The sequence below is a fragment of the Lingula anatina genome, chromosome 2, assembly GCF_051362555.1.
Source record: "Lingula anatina isolate TDL-2025a chromosome 2, LinAna3.0, whole genome shotgun sequence".
NCBI lineage: Eukaryota > Metazoa > Brachiopoda > Lingulata > Lingulida > Lingulidae > Lingula > Lingula anatina.
This window is the reverse complement of record NC_141768.1, coordinates 9,428,600-9,446,357: the sequence shown is the minus strand read 5'-3', so window position 1 is coordinate 9,446,357 and position 17,758 is coordinate 9,428,600. Positions and strand designations below refer to the sequence as shown.

General features: G+C 34.8%; 2 protein-coding genes across 3 annotated transcripts; one reads left to right on the top strand and one right to left on the bottom strand.

Annotated features, from left to right (window-relative positions):
• Window positions 1-765: 765 nt before the first annotated feature.
• LOC106163312 (vacuolar protein-sorting-associated protein 25) lies at window positions 766-11,870 on the bottom strand. Of its 2 annotated transcripts, none has more exons than XM_013540871.2 (6): window positions 11,792-11,870; window positions 9,478-9,623; window positions 9,303-9,356; window positions 6,328-6,416; window positions 2,178-2,253; window positions 766-1,507 (listed from the first exon to the last, which is right to left on the bottom strand). In XM_013540871.2, the coding sequence occupies exons 1-6, from the start codon at window positions 11,845-11,847 to the stop codon at window positions 1,395-1,397; spliced, it is 534 nt and encodes a 177-aa protein (XP_013396325.1). In that variant the 5' UTR covers window positions 11,848-11,870; the 3' UTR covers window positions 766-1,394. The 2 variants fall into 2 exon arrangements, with proteins under 2 accessions (XP_013396325.1, XP_086860415.1); XM_087004289.1 differs by lacking the exon at window positions 11,792-11,870 and adding an exon at window positions 11,696-11,736.
• Window positions 11,871-11,952: 82 nt separating this feature from the next.
• On the top strand, window positions 11,953-17,704 carry LOC106163766 (NEDD8-conjugating enzyme UBE2F). Its single transcript, XM_087004288.1, has 7 exons — window positions 11,953-12,123; window positions 14,583-14,703; window positions 14,893-15,056; window positions 15,368-15,470; window positions 15,860-15,918; window positions 16,114-16,176; window positions 16,689-17,704. The coding sequence occupies exons 2-7, from the start codon at window positions 14,592-14,594 to the stop codon at window positions 16,740-16,742; spliced, it is 555 nt and encodes a 184-aa protein (XP_086860414.1). The 5' UTR covers window positions 11,953-12,123; window positions 14,583-14,591; the 3' UTR covers window positions 16,743-17,704.
• Window positions 17,705-17,758: the final 54 nt, after the last annotated feature.

Sequence of the window (17,758 nt, the reverse complement as noted above, 5' to 3'; positions counted from 1 at the left end):
ACCAAGCTTGGGATGCATGCCGGGAACACATTACTGCTGGAGCACCGACAGGGTACTTATTGTTTAAGTGCACACAGTTTTGGATACGGGACCGTTAACTTGGGGTTAACGATTTGTGGATAAATACCAGCAAGACAAATATAGATTTAGTCCAAATCTAACCCCTGGGCGGAGACAACGTCTGCTGCAGCAAGCACGTATACGTTGAGCGCATCCCAAGAGATCGCCGCGAACACACCTGCTTCAGTGGTCGTCGTAGATTACGAAAGAGGATACATATGGAAAAATTAGAAAGGAGAGATTATGCCACTAAGGGGGTGGGGGTGGGGTGGGGGTGATATAGCACGAAGAACAAAATATCTGTTATATGTTAGGTGCCAATTCACGTAGGCAGAGATTTCGTACAACACGACATGTACGACCATAACCTAACACTGAACCTGTAAGAAACTGAAACTTTAAAATGCTCGTCTCTAAAAACGGGCCCTTTTCAGAATGTTTTAGTTTTTTATTTGTTTTGACATTCTCTGAAGACAGTGTGTGAAGACTTTCACGCTACAACTTTGGTATTAAAATGAGCCATTTTTGTGACTAATGGCATCACTGACAACTTAAACTCGTTAAATCTCTTAACGTTACGTTTATCTCTAGAACCTATCATTAACACTATTTCCACATTTGAATTTTCGCAAACCAGTTTTGTCTCTTCTCTTAAAGCTCTTGAAAGTCATATTAAAAAAAAAGACTTCACTGCTAAAAACAACGACAATTTTACTTGATTTATTCTGCATAAAAATATTACAAGCGCGTTCGTGTGCACTTTTCTTGTTGCACCTTTGTATTGACCAGATACAATATTTTCCTGAACAACTTAAGCTTCGTGTTTTATACTAAAATTTATTCAAAAATTCTGCACGTTTATTTAATCGGTGACATTAACAGTGCTGTTCCTTATTTTGCTTAGATTCATGTTATTTATCATGAAATACCGGTAAGCTCTTGAGAATCCACGACATATGTGTTGTAAAGGTAAAAGCAAGTAGGCCCTACGTGTCAACTCAATTTGTACTGTAAATACGTTTTCATAATCAGTGGCACATACAGCACAGCAGCATTCACATATGGCCGTGTCGCAAGTAAAGAGTACACGTGCCACGTGCCTATCTCAATGTGCATGAAAAAAGGAAGCTGCAGTTTCATAATTTCTTTTCGTGATACTTTAATCATTAAACGGGTGCTTTATGCACCCTTCCTCCGTGAGCACGATTCTTCCTGCCACCCTGGCGCGGGTCATTTACATCCTGTTCACCAGGTATTATTACTGCCATTGCATAATAGATACAGCGAACTTTCTTATTCGAAAATGTCTTCGTGTCGCAGTTTTGGCACGTACATTAAAAGAACTTCACTCCTCGGCTCTCGTCCATCTCAATAATTTCTGCCTTTCCTTGTGATTCTAATACCTTGAGTGCTTTCACCAGAAGGTCGGGCTCCAGTCCATGGAATTCTGAAAAGATCAACTTTATGTTCAGCACAACTCTCTTTATGTGCATTCAACTTGTATTTGTTTCTTAAACTTTTTAAAATATGAAATACTAGCACACGACTATTGTGGTAAAATGTCTAAATTCTTGCCACACCTCCATCCTAATACCCCATAGTAAAATGTCTTCCCTAACATTTTCCAAGAACCACGCTCGGATGATCACATGTAAATACCATTCACCTCCAGGCACGTGGTTAATAAATGGCTTTTTGTTTACAAACATATCGAGATAACGATCTTTTATTTCCTGTTAACCAGACACCACTGATTAATTTTACTGCTTATAAATTTAAGAAATGATCTAAAGTGCACAGCCCTTTTGGTAGTTAATAAAAAAAAAAAAAAAAAAAAAAAAAAAAAAAAAAAAAAAACACACACACACACACACACACACACACATAGAGGAGCAAAGCTAATTTGAACTTCCCCGTGTGTTAATTTCAACGAAAAATCCAATTCTAATTTTCTGTCAGTTATGTAAGCAACCATATGGGACATCAGTGACCACTTCAAATGCTCAGGATGACCAATGGGGATCACCAAACTCTGTAGACATTGTAGGTAAAATATGGGGGGTAATGAAAAGAAAAACACTTAAAAATCAAACAATCAGTCATTGGATTTAGTTTACCTTGCCCAGCCGTGTCATCCCCATCAGTCAACTCATAGAATGTGCACACTGTGTTCACCAGGCCTGCTTCCTTCGCCTGAAAACACATAACAGATATCGTGCATTTATTTACCAAAATACAAATTCACAAATTTCAAACTACAACTGTTCACCCATAAACATTCAACATGCACACCTGAAATGTGGTTAGTTCTTAGTTTATCTCTGAAATGTTGAAATGTTGTGGTACTCTAGTCCTTCCCATACAGCAGTCAACTGTCAGCTATTTTGGGAGTTAATATAGGAGAAAAGGGTTAACTACTTGTTGCTAGGGTATAAGTGGTGTCAGTTAAAACACAAATGAAGGAGCTTTTTTGAAGTTTTTGTGTGTCTTGCTTGAAATACTAGTAACATTAAATTCTATATGACACTGGTCAATAGTAGTTTGCATTAAATGACTGATTTATCTGTTATTATTTTGATCTGTAATTACACATCAAAATAACAATGTGGTGTGCACAGCCCTAACTGGCTATACATAACCAAGGCTACGTTCACAACAAGTTGAAACTAACATGTCTGCGGATCAAATATGGTGTGCACTTGACAACAGATTTCTGCCTCTCACATGCATTGTCCCAGCAGGAGCAGAGCAATAAAATCTCGCCGTGCTTTTAAGTGGGTCATGCCATATTTAATCTGGGGACTAGTTAGTCCACGGATCAACTGGTTGTGAGCACGACCCAATTTTACTCTTGAAATATTGGATCATTAACATATTTCTGCCTAAACTGTCACTTGTTAACATGGAGGTTTGTCCAATAAAAATAACAATTACCCTGGTGTTCCAAGGTACCTTCATCCGATTTGAATTAACAGCCTCTTTAACTCCAAGATGTCAACAAACATTAGTTTATTTTGCTACAATTGTTCAATACATCAAACCTGCATTGAAATCAACATACCGGTAGCAACATGATAATAATTACAAGTCTGCAAAAGGCCCACAGACTTAATGAAACTGCCACTTGGCATGGTGCCTGTAGTCGAGTGCTTCCATATTTAAAGCACACCTTGCTGTCTACATTTCAGGCCTTGCTAATTTTCAAAGATCCCCAGAACAATACCAATCTGTCAGCCCAGGCCATAGACAAGGTCAGATCAGCTAGGCAGAACCTACCCTCCCTCTACACAGGGGTCACTTGGGGAGATAACATACATTACCATGATAATTATAGCTTGTATTAGTGCCTGGCTGGCTACCTGAGGTCAGATAATCTATTATAACAATTAAAGCTGAAATGATATGCCATAGCTGATTTCATATGCATCTTCTTTAATTGCTCACACTGATATGTCCCCCAGTGCTCAGTCCCCATCTCATGGTTAAACATAAGTGACAGCAAGAGATAGTAAAAATCCATGCATCATAATACATGAACCTGACTACAGGCCTCTTTATAAATTGGACTTGAAAAGGTTTCAGTTTTCTTACCACCTTGTGATTCAAACAATTAAGATATATCTAATTCTCCACATTTCAGCTCTCTCTGTCTGTACACACACACACACACACACACACACACACACACACACACACACACACACACACACACACACACACACACACACACACACCTGATCCCTGCAACATTCTTATCATCAAAGGGAGTGAAAGGGGCTGAAGTTGTCTTAAATGTTAGTGTTTTCTCTTTAAGTACCCTGTGTGCATGCGCCCTTTTTCAGTTAAAAAAACTACCTCTGATCTAAAATTGCATTTCATGCTGCTATGAATGAGGAAATGTAAGAACTTCACATTAACCCAGAAAGTTCAAGAAAGAAAAATGTGACCACAAAACCTACTTTCATTGGTATTTCTAAGTTTAGAAGTGGACAGGAATGATTATGAATATTTATTTACACCAGAATCTCAAATACAGTAAATACAATGCCTGGCAAAATATTTATAATCATATATAAGCAAATAACATGATATCAATTAAAGAGTCTCCTATTTTAAGCTGTCAAGACATACAATCATATATTAAATACACCAATCCAACTAACTCAGCGCTGAACATCCATAAATTTCTGCATCCTACAGAAAGCAAAACATTCAGCAATTAAATAGTGATGGCAATTAGCTGCCAGGTCAGAGGTTTCATAAGGTACGCATCATCCTGACAGTGGAGGTAATGCCCAGACCATGTCTGACCCCAGGTTGTCACAGAGTAGATTATACTGAGTTATAGTGTTGAGAGGGAAAGTTTACGCCTGAAGTGTCCAATACTATATATCATTCAGCCATAAATTAACAGAACATTTCCTCCTCTACTATGACCAGCATGACTCCGTTGGTTTTTGGTAAGTAACATAACAGAGTACAATATCATACCAGTACATGCATCATCTTAGGGAGTTCACATAATACATGACAGTGTATAGATACATGTACGTAGAAGAATGTAATACATTCTTAATACACATGTATACCGGTACATGTTAGTGCATTAGGGGCCCAAGACTAAGGCTTCGTTCACATGCAATGTCTATTTTCTAAATTCTATTTTCTATTCGCGCTATCTTATGATCACGGTCTGTGCACTGAATATCCCGCCGCGTAATTACTGGCAGCGCGAGCCAGTTACTTATAGTAACTTATAGTAACTGGCTCGCGCTGCCAGTAATTACGCCGCGGGATATTCAGTGCACAGACCGTGATCATAAGACATACCGAAAATAGAAAATAGAATTTAGAAAATAGACATTGCATGTGAACGAAGCCTAAAACAACCAAGATGGACTGATTCAGGTTTATAAAATAAATAAAGGACCACTGATCTTAAGACCCCCCTCCCCTACACCCACTATGTACTACATATACACCTATAGTATGTTAAATATTTCAGAGCCTTTGTTATAAGGTGATACTGCTATCAACACATACGTGTGTATTTTTCTAAGCACATGTGTAGTTCATCAATTACTGTACAGACTGTCATGACATCCAGTTTTACACGTCTCCCCAGTGTGCTAGAAGTGAAAATGATTAATGAAAATGGCACAGCAATCTGAACAGTGATGTATGTTTTCTGCATAAAAAATAACAGAACAGTGAAAAGGTTACTAAAATTAAAGGGATAATAACTATTTGTATGAGATCTATATTTCTCAATAAAAACATTGTGAACAACCCATAGAAATATAATATATTCTGTTGTACCACAAAAACGGCAGTTATAGCTATTAGGCCGATATCTGAGCTTGTCCACTTGACCTCCACTGAGGGCTATACTATGTTATAATCTCTTAAGGGATTATAACAAAAAAAACTTTTTAGAAAAAAAACAGGGACTAACTTTAAATGCAAAAATGGATTCATTATCCACTGGTAAGTATGAGAAAATTGTTGTTTACTCCAGGAAAATTAATTTTTTGGCCAAAACGAAGAGCTATTATCCCTTTAAGTCTGCCTTTGTGTCATCTGTAGAAAAAAAATGAGAGTAGGGTTCTTTTTGCTCTTGCTGAAACTGTAAAAAGAGAAAACAGATAACTGTATGCAACATTACTGTTGCCTTTTATCTTCCCTGTAAAAAAACAGCTTAATGTTTTGAATGAACTTACAACCCCTGCTTAAAAACTATAGTCATTAGTTTTAAAGAATTCATTAGAAGATAAATGATTGGCATGAATAGATTTATCAATGTTGGGGAATTTTGATCTGAATACTGGTTACTTTTCTTAAACATCTGTTTATTCTTCCAGGATGTTCTTCAAATACTTATATATAAATTCCTTCATGCAATGCCACAGGCTGAAATAAATGGCCCTGGAATAAGTTTCTTACCTTACATGTTGGCAGTACATAGGTCACGCCGTGACATGCAAGCTAAGGATTGCAAGTACAGAGGAGTAAGAAGCACGCCATGGTAGTGTGCTCTTTTTTAACAATTTCCAAAATGCCCACTATCATCATCACCCTTTAAACTGATTTAAAACAATATACCCAGGTTTTCTGGATTTCCAAATTTTCTTTGGTCATATTTCATTAAGTTTTTCATCTTTTGCTAATTTGAGTCCCAATGTGTCATCTTAATATTTTGTTTCTTTTTTTTTTTACAGTGCATTGAGTTTAAAAAAATTGTCACTGTGAGAAAAAGTTACAGCTTACCCATTTGTAGATTGTATTGCCCCATTCCTGTGGTGTTCTCCACATGAGGTAGCATTGCTTTTTACTTTTGTCCAACCATTCAATGTGGCCTTCATGAAAAATAAGAATTATAACTGATTTATACAATGGTTTGGTCTGAACTGTAACAGATCCTAAAGGGCTATGGGTGGCTCTGTAAAAAAATCAAAAACAGTATTTTTTTCTAAAATAAGAAAGAAAGAAAATTTAAGTTTTATTTATAGATAAGGGAGTAAAAAATGGTAATACAGCAAAAAAAGAGCATCACTTGAGAAAGCCAAGAAGTCTTGTGAAGTAGCATGAAATCAAACAAAATATGTGGGATTTGTCAGAAAGGAGAGGGGGATCTGTTGAATTTTGGTCTATTGTACAACAATATGAATTAACTATGTTTTGCACTTTGTATTGCTTTCTGAGAGAGAATTAACAGCGCATAGAATTTCGCCCCATTTAACTCCGATTCTAGCACCTTTTAAGTCTCTTAGGACATCAAATCAGCCTCCTTGAAAGCTATGTGTATCTGGGCTGATGGCCATTGGGGTCTAGGAAAAAACCTTCCTGTCTTCAAAAATACATGCTTGAATATGACAATTTTCTGTTGAAAAATTCCACAATATAAGTCAATTTTTATGAAAATGTTTTCTTTATTATTTGTGGTTGTAATGTCTTTTTCTTTTATCTAAAACTAGCTAAATCTGAACTTCCAAGAAAGGACTGGCATGGTTACTGCTAGCACTATATACTGGCAAGAAAACAAATGGAAATGTTGAATGACCATAGCATTCCTAATTTGCAGGATAAATGTATATGATATTTTTTGTTCTTGGTAATCCAATCATAAATTCATGTAAGGCTGTTGAAAGCAAAATCCCTCCCCTATGATTCTTCTCTGCCCCAAGTTCAACTTTCCACCTCTCTCACTCTTAAACAGCATGACTCAGAAGGCATGTTTGTATTCACCTTAGAGTCCTTAGTTTTAGGGTTATAACCCTAACAAAAAAGAAAAAAAAAATAAATAAATAACTCACAGACATTTGTTTAAAAAATGGTCTTTTCCAAGCTGTAGTTACCAGGTCATGAAAACTGTAATTTATTTCCTCAAATTAATGACAGCAGTTAAATCCATGTCCTTTTTACTCCAACAAAATTAATTATCAACTAGGAACAAAAGAATTCTTCAGAAGTATCAAGTCTATTTTGTGCAGTGTTTACAGGGTCATGTAAACATTATTAATTAACATTAGTCAACCATCTATACATCATCTGTCTCTCTGCAATCCTGCACTGATACCACCCACTACACAGCAGCATGGACAATTCACAGCAACATGGACAATACACAGCAACATGGACAATACACAGCAACATGGACAATACAGCAGCATGGACAATTCACAGCAACATGGACAATACACAGTAGCATGGACAATACACAGTAACATGGACAATGCACAGCAACATGGACAATACACAGCAACATGGACAATACACAGTAACATGGACAATACACAGCAACATGGGCAATCACAACAACATGGACAATGAAGTCTTGACTGCTCAATAGAGTATGATGTCAAATGTTTAAGTGTATGATGACAAATATGTTAGAGTGAAACTCATATCAAGTCAAAAGGTATTAAACCAAATGAAATTGTAAAAAACCCAAGAGAGGCAATTAATGAAAGAGTTATATTACTGCACTACATCTGATAATGGATATGTATTTCAATGTTATACTGCTTATCTAGGTTAACAGAGCTACCAAGTCAGTATAAAAGTAATATAAATATGGTGCCATAAAACTTCTCTAATGTCAACTGAACTGAATACAAAAAGAACCATTCTCCATACTAATGAAAGAAAAACCTAACTTGCTTGCCAACACAAATTAGAAATAAAGATGGAATGTGTAATTCTCTTGCATGCCCTTCATTTCAAAGCAATTTAAGCAGTGTTACCTAAAGATGGCAATAGCCAATACCCAGAACATAATTCAGATCTATGGTCACAAGAAAAATTTTAAACAAGACTGACATGTTCAAAGCCAGTAAAAAAAATGCACTTCTTGGTCAATAATAGAAACGCACCTCTGGACCTGTAAGTGTATCTATTATTTAGTTTTAAAATGACCTGAACATGGGAAACTAAGCCACAGTATAAGAGTAATTATGCCTTTGGTTGATTTCCCCAAGGCAATTCTAATTCATACACACACACACACACACACATACACTCATATATACTTTTACTATTGGGAGGTATACATGATGCATATATCCATTCAAATACTGTAGGGAGAAGCAGTAATTAACTGACATCACATCAATTACCCTTTAACTGAATGGGTTCATTAGCGAATTCATTTTGTTAACTAATCAATTATCTAATGTTTATTAAATCAATATCTGTTAAGTGATAATATTTACTATTCAGAAAAAAATTACAGAGCACGTGTGTAAATATGTGTGTAATATATAGAAATTAATAAACTGAATGTTTACTATATATATTTATTATAATCAGGTGTATTGGACATTGGCGGTAAACTTTTAATTTGATCTAGCTCTGACATCACCAAATGGTGATCACTGATGCAGACCCCCCCTCCTCAAAGCTGACCTCATATGGATTTGTTGATCTGCAGACTAACTGAGCCACAGATCAAATATGGTGCACATTTGAAAGCAAGTGGCATAACCCCCTAATGGATTTCCACCTCCCACACGCACCTTCCCTGTAGCTCAGTCAGTACGCAGATCAACTTGGTTGTGAACAGAGCCTTACTGTAGGGACATTGACTAGTAGGATCAAATGACTCTCATTAAGTAACTTAGTTACTTGGTCACCAAGTAGCTTAATTAGTACTAAGACCAATATAAAGCTACATGTACATGTATGCAAATTTCCATATGTCAATGTAATATATATCAGGTATAATTCTATACAAGCTGACTTACCTTTTTTTTCTAATCTGTCTAAAATTAAATATATACTTTCTAAACTTAATTTTCCTGAGAAAATTTAGTTAAGGCAAACACTGAAAATACAAAAAAAAACACTTTTAGCTCTTTTCACTAATTTCAAGTTGGTAAGAACTTGGTGAAAGGACAACACAAATTAATGAAAGGATACTTTCTATACTTTTGTTATAAAATAGTGAACTGGTCTGCATCTCTACCACATCCAGAGTGTGAGACTTGATGTGTTTCTGATAAGACAGAATCAGGCTGCACCAGGACTGCAACTGTTTCTCGCGGGTGTCAAGATTAGGCTGTAACCTAGGGAAAAGAGAAACACAGAAATTATTCTAGGGGAAAAGGAAAGATGGAAGTTGTTATATCTCAACTGTGTTTTGATTTTAACCATATAACAGTGCATAAGAACTAACTAAATATTACCAACTTCTTTTTTGAATCACTTGAAAATGTACTTTAAAAGGTAATTAATATTTGTATATATCAAGTTTAGCTCCTTCTCTCTAGTTACAGTATGTACTGGACCATATCCCAAGTATTTTCTTCTCCTGCCAATATTAAATAATTTGACAAAAGGAAAATGATTTAATAAAGGCAATAAGGTGTGCGCCTTTGAAAGGCATTCCCCTTAATTTACATAAAACCAACAAACTACCTGGTACTAACACCTCTTTCTAAGTCAAAAAGCAATAAAATTATTCAGCGTGTCATTCAGCCCCCTTGAACATTGCAACATAAAAGAAAGTACATTACATTTTAATTCAACTTTAAAAGATGAGAATATTCTTCTTGAAACATTTTCATTTTATGAAAAGAGACGACATAATGAAATGCCAACCCACTTATTATTTTTCCACTAATTTTTTTTTTTTTTTACTTATGAGCTTTATTTTTTCATGGCTGTGCTTTTGAACAGAGCAGCCAAAAATCAATTTGGTTCCCCATAACGCAAGTCCCCAAGTAAGTTGAAATGACTTTAGTTTGAAATGGACAAAAACACAACTGATAGCTCATTAATAATTATGAACACAAAACTAAGATTTATACTTTGGGTTGCAATTTTAGAAGCAACCTGTTTTTAGCCAGAATAACAAATGTGTGCACTCACCTCTACAGTGCAAATGCAGAATGTGATATAAAGTTCTTATCAGATGGATATAAAAACCTTTCTTTACATAATAAGTATAATAAAATTTGACATTACATAAATCAATCATCATATTATATGTCTCTTTTCAAAAAAGAAAGTCTATCCATCATATTACCACAGCATAAATCACACTGTTTATAATACAAAGAACATGCACTGCTTTAAATGTATCTTTTCACATTAACACTGTTCCCAATAACAATTATTTGGAACAGTGTAAATGTGAAAAGATGCAAGATAGATTCAATTATTTAAATTTTCTTCCACAGACTTAATTTACAAGAGTAGGACCATATCTTTTGACAGTATGTGTTACCTATATGAATGATTTTATCTCCTGTTTGAAATTTTTTATTAATTTTCAATATCTTTGACAGCAGCCATAACCATTAATGCCCATTATTTCTCTAATGCTCTACATGTAGTTAGTAATCCAGTTCAAATATAAAATTTAGCTTCAGTTGAGTCTGAATATACCTTCAGTTTGCCCCTGGTCCTAAACCAGCCAGTAAAAATTTGTTTGGAGCAGTAGAATTTTCATAATGTGTGAATTTAGTGGTCTAACATGGGCAGGGATTTTTTTTTTTTTGTAAGTTTTCAAAAGAGCTTTCCATTTAACTTATTCTAGTAGCCTTGCAGACTGCAGTATGAGTGGTTTAGGCACTCAACGTGTTTAAAATCATACAATTTGTCAGTTTAATTAGCATTCAAATCAACATTGTTTTTATAACCAAAATTGTGAAAATGTTTCAAAGATGTGCATTTCACCTAGCAGGCATTTATTAATTATGAAATTTCTAAGCATTAATTAGTAAGGGCATATACTGTAATATACACATCACATACCTTCCAATGACAGACCTAGCGTTTTCTGCATAAATTGGATGCTAAAATTATTTTGTTCAAGTAAAAGCTCTGTATACTTCACATCTGTCTGATTACTGTGCTGTGATGTGACTGTTCTGTGATGCCAAATTACTAGTAAGGATATGCAGTACTATGTACTGACTAGCAGGGTAGACCCAGGCTTGATAGCTCAGTGGTAGAGCACTTGCAAAGTAATCAGGCAATACAAATCATACCACTATTATTGAACATACTTTTTTCTCAATAATATGCAGTGAATTACAGAGTAATGAATAATGTCCATTGTATCTGAGACATTTCCAAATTAACTGAATTAGAAATTTGCAAAAAGCGACAATTCAGAGTACACAACACTGACTTAATCAACATGTGAAACTGCCTCATCAAAAACCATTAATATCAGACTGTTTGGGCTGTGACTTAATAATGGGAATAGTTATCACTTGAAACGTACGTGAAAAACGGTGGAAAGTTATACTCCCAAGGCCACTCGAAACTGGAAGCCGCCATGTTTATTTGACGCTTATAACCTCTTAAAACTCAGTAATAATATCGGCCTTTATTCTTTAAATTCTGCTTAATTAACAAAACAGCACTTAAATTTAACCTTTTGTTATCTTAGATGACAAAAGGAAAAATTTTGGGTTTTTTTTTATTATCAAAAATTAATCTTTTTTTACATGGATCTAAGCACATCGTAACTTCCGTCAAGCTTTGTTTTCATCGTGCGAGCTTGGATGCCTAAATCAGATTTGTCAGCCAATAGGTCCTTCCAGTATTCATGGGGTAAGCCAAATATTATATAGCTGTAAAACATGAGGTTTCATCTGTCTATAACTTTTCAATACAACTGTAACTTTGCTCTGAAACTAAAAAGAATTGTTATATCCAAGACAAGGGTACGGTGTCCCATTTATCATTCTACTACATGTACATATACATGTACCATTACATGTACATCAAGACTGGGTGATCAGGACGTAGTCGCATGCTGACTAGCATATAGTTTTACGGTTTTATATGTTATTACTATTGTGCTACATTCAGAGCAGAATAGGTGCACGAGATCTATAAAACTGAGCAGTATGTTCCACTTGTTCTGTCGTATATTAAAACCATTGTACCAGAGACACTTGATCCCTTTCAGTTTGCATATAGACGCAATAGAAGCGTAGATGACGCTCTTAGTATGTGCATACACAACATTTTAGAACATGCAGATAAGAAAAACACATACATGGATCTTATTTATAGACTACAGCTCGGCTTTTAATACCATTATTCCACCAAAACTTTATGCTAAGCTTTTAAACGAACTGAAATTTCCTTCATTTTTATGCAGTTGGGTTTTAGATTTTTTATTAGACAGGAGACAAGCTGTGAAAGTGGGTACAAGCACTTCTGATATTGTGGTTTTAAATACAGGTGCGCCTCGGTTGTGTTCTGTCACCATGTCTGTACAGCTTGTTCATGTATGATTGTGTTTCATCTCATGAGAGTAATTGCATCGTGAAGTTTGCAGACGACACCACTTTAATTGGCTTAATAAGTGATAATGATGAGACCTGGTATAGAAACGATGTCAACTCAGTTGTACAATGGTGTAAAGACAACGATTTTTTACTGAATGTAGAGAAGACTAAGGAAATGATTGTTGACTTCAGAAAGAATAGAAATGTGAAAGAACCCATTCATATCAGTGGTACTGCAGTAAAGCAAGTAGCCAATTTTAGACTGCTGGGGGTAGAATTCAATAGCTCACTTACATGGAAGGACCACATAGACAAACAGTTAAAAAAAGTGAGGCAAAGGGTATATTTTTTAAGAAAGTTGAAGGATTTTACTTCAAATGAAATGATTTTAGCAAACTTTTACAAATGCGTTATAGAAAGTATATTAACATTTGCAATCATAGTATGGTATGGGCGGGCCACTGTAAAAGAACGCAAGCGTCTAGATATGGTCACATCAACGTGCGGCAAAATCATCGGTCTGGAACTCCCCTCTCTAGGTGCCATCTATACTAATAGATCAGTAACAAAAACAGAGAAAATCATGTCTGACTATACCCACCCCGCACATGGGCTTTTTAAATTTTTACCAAGCAACTGCAGGCTTTTAACTTTTAAGGGATCTAAAAGGTTTTTTAAAGAGTTTTTACCCATCTGCTGTGTCTTATTTTAACAACAAAAATGGAAATTTATAATTTATTTATTTATAATTTGTAACCCGAATAGCAGTCCAATTTCCATTTTATATGAATTTTATATTTATATATTAATGGCTGAATAAACTCTTATCTTAATTATCTTAATCTCTTAATCTTAACTTTGGCTGTTCTTGTTTTAAATCCGACAAAAATAACTTTTAATTGATTATACACATGCCTTAAATATGCCCTGTCCCTTGCAATTTCAAGTTAGTGTCCCACCCTGATGAAAAGTCAGAGAATTTGTCCCAGAGTTTTGAGGAAATCTGACCACTAGCTCTTCGTCACAAAGGGCCTTTTTTTATCCTAATAAATGCTGTGATATATCGGTTACATGTCGATACGTCCCCGCACCAATACTCCCCCGCACCGATACAAAAAATTACTAAGGGGGATTATTGGTACGGAGGATTAAGCGTGCCGGGGAGTATTGACAGGACCCAGATATATCAAACTCACCTTTGATAAAACAACAAATGGACAGTTTTTTCTTGGCATCAACAGCTTCTCTGACCCTAGCTAGCTGAATAATATAAAATGTGAATAGGAGTGCTAGAGACATAACACTTGGGCTATCCCTTCAGGTTCTACAGTGAAACTAAGAAATTATAGGATATTTTATTCAAAAATTAGAGAACGTGTCACAGATACATGTACAACAAGGATGACGGAGAAAGATTTTGAAGGATGAAGTTGGTATTATGGCATGTTAAGTGCAAATAGCCCTCCAGAACAAAGAACATTTTCATCTCTAATAACTATTTATTTTAATAAAGTAAAATGTATGTATGATACAGTTTTTTAAATTATATTTTAAATAAAATTTCAGTAGAATCAAGTTATAGGGAAGTATCAGAACAACAAAAATGCAAACAAAGTGGACAGAGGAGACTGCATAAAACAAAGTAACTTTTGTTTGTGTTAAATGAGTTGAAAAAAAAGCATAAAATATGTATCATGACATATAATGAATATAATTTTTACCTTCATGTATTAAATGATGAAGATCTGTAGCATTAACTGTTATGGTTTCCAGCCACATGAGATGATCACTCTTGCAAAGAAACTGAAGCAGCAGCATGCACAGCAGGCGGGAGGGGCCTCTGATGACAGCTGTGGGCGGAGAGTCTCCATCAGGGATAAATTGCTGGTCAAAGGTTGGTCAATGTTTTATTAATTCTAGATGAATTACACTTCTTTGTTATTGTTGTTTTGCAGTAATTTACTTTCTAAATAGAAACATGTTGTAACCACACCCATTCTTCCAAAGTGAATGAAAAAGTTTATGTAAGCACATTAAATTTTTTTCAGTATAAAATTGTAATATTTTAAAAACATGTTTTCAGAGGTACAAGAAATGGAACTTAACACGCCCAAAAGCTGTAAAGTACATTTTGAAGATCCCAACAAACTGAATCAATTTTCATTAACAATCACACCAGATGATGGTTTTTATGCTGGTGGGAAATATAAATTTTCTATAGATGTTCCAGAAGAATATAACATGGTGGTAAGTTGAGGAGTGGTTGTTTTTAAAACTTCTGTTTGATTTTCTTCAGGGCTTCTGCTTCTCATCTGTAAATTTTAACAGATCAGATTCTGTTAGTTCTTCTTGGCTCCTAATAGATCAAGACTTGTGACTGCTTAACTTGTGGGTATATGTACAGTACCTAAGGTCCATAATGGCGTTTCTTCTGTTTTGATAAACCAAGCAGTGTTTTAAGTGAAATGTATTCTGTTTTTCATCTATTATCACTTATCAGGTATACTGTACAAAACATATTGATCTTCAATAAATAGACTATGAATTGTTTTTTTTAGCCACCAACTGTCAGATGCAATACTAGAATATGGCATCCAAATATTACAGAGGATGGAGAAGTTTGCCTTAGTCTTTTACGAACCAACTCTATAGATAGCATGGGTAAGAAATGCTTCTAATAAAAAATCCTATAAAACTGTTTGCTTCTATATTATTCTTATCTATGTGATTTGATAGGGATTCTGATAACTTTCGCAATGATTGAACGTAGACTTAAACTTAAAGAAAGATTTTAATTTTTAGTTCTTGTTAGAATTTGACATTTTCATGGTTAGGAGGTGGTGTTCTGCTGTGTTTATATTAAGAAATAGGTCTACAGTTTGGGTAAAGGTGGAAAAATTACTCTAATTTTCTAAATTGATGATATGTTATTCACTGAATTCTTATGTGCACAAAATAAATTGTCAAATTATTCAAATTAAAATTTTTATGAAATTGACATAGCAAATATGTTATTATTATAATAATAATTATTATTATTATTATTAAAGGATGGGCACCTACAAGACACTTAAAAGATGTCATATGGGGGCTAAATTCACTATTTTCTGTAAGTATATTTCAAATCCGTTTGATGATGAAGTTATAAGACAATTTTGTACTTTGTTTGACTTTCTTCTTTTGACGGTCACTTTTCACTTTTGAGATTCACTTTTTAAAATCAGTGTATATGTCTATAATAGGTTTTAACTTGTACCCTGTGAGTCGTTTTTAAAAATAATGAACTGTTATTGTTCCTGTACAGGACCTCCTTAATTTTGATGACCCATTAAATGTCGAGGCAGCAGAACATTATGAGAGAGACAAAGTGAGTAACATCTTTTAGCACATATAGCCACTCTGTAAAACAGATCAAAATAATTTTACCTGCATTTCTTTTCAAAGTAATCATCTAACAAATCAAGTGGATGTGATGGAAACTGAATGTGCATCATATACTTCATTAGGTACTAGCAGTAGATACAATTTTAGTATGTCATCATCGTAACAGTATGTATTAAACTAGAAAAGGACTCAGAGAGCGCAGACCTCCGCCAAGGCAACAAAGTCTCCAACCCCTAAATTTTCGATATTTTTGATTATTGATTGATTATTGATCCAGATCACCACCAAAAACTAATCATCTGTTCCTTGGCCCACTTCTGACAGTTCCTGAAAATTTCATCAAAATCCGTCTGTAACTTTTTGAGTTATGTTGATGACAAACAGACAGACAAACAAACAAACAGGGGTGAAAATATAACCTCCTTGGAAAAGGTAATTAACTATACTGTAGTAGAATAAGTGAAATTAAAATGGTTACTTTATGATTTTTTCCAGGAGAGTTTCAAACATAAAGTAAGAGACTATATTCAGAGATATGCAAAAAGGTAAACCAAGATTTGAGTGCACCAAGTGGAAAAGAAATGGTCCCTCCTTTTATAGACAGTTTCTGTAACAAAGGATTGAGAAATTTCACAAAAGTGAAGCTTGGCACCAAAGCCATAAACACATGGAATTTCAGGAAACTGAGATTTCAACAAGGATGACCTTGCTTGGTGTTTGCTGACTTAAATAGGAGCAGTGTGTATGTTGCTGTCAAGGGCAATTCAGAGAGGAACTTTTTGAAACATGGGGAGAATATGCTAGAACGTGGGTCCTTTGCATGGCTAATTGTTATTTTACCTGCATTGTTATACTACTACTACCAAGATGCCTTTTAACCATAACAGTTGGTATTTTGAAGGTATTTTTTAATTGGTCAGTTATGAGCAGTTTCAGATCTTCAGGTGCAGATCTACTCGAGGTGCTCTCATTGTGAAAGTTAACAAGTATCAACAGTTATGTCATTGTAGATAGTCACTTAAGATCTCAGTGGTTAAAAGAGTCACTTAAGATCTCAGTGGTTAAAAGAGAAACCAATATCTTTTTCTTCCCAGTCCTGTAATTAACTTGTGGTTTGGTTTCGGAGTATTTGATTGCTGCAAGGCAATTTGCTCATACATGTGCAATGTGAATTATAACATTTTCAATAATTATAATTGAATTTTTCTGTTAAAGCAAACTCGTTGATGTCTGTGAAGGGGTACTTGAGGCTTTTCTTGCTACATTGTAAATTTTATGGATAAAAGTTTTGAGGAAAATGATAAATAGGTAATACATAAAAAATTCTTTCCTCCCCCCCCTCCCCAAAGTTGGAACAACAATGACAGTACTTTAGAAATTACTTCTGAAAACAGTTTGGTTTTGACTTGGCACAAATGTAGCCATATAATAACACATTTTATATTGTGAAGAATGGAAAAACTTGTAATAAAAGTGACTTAAAATTCTGTGAACGAATTTCATGTGAAAAATGCTTTATTTTACTTTGACTTGAGTGAAACTTCAGTTACGGTTTGTATTTGGTT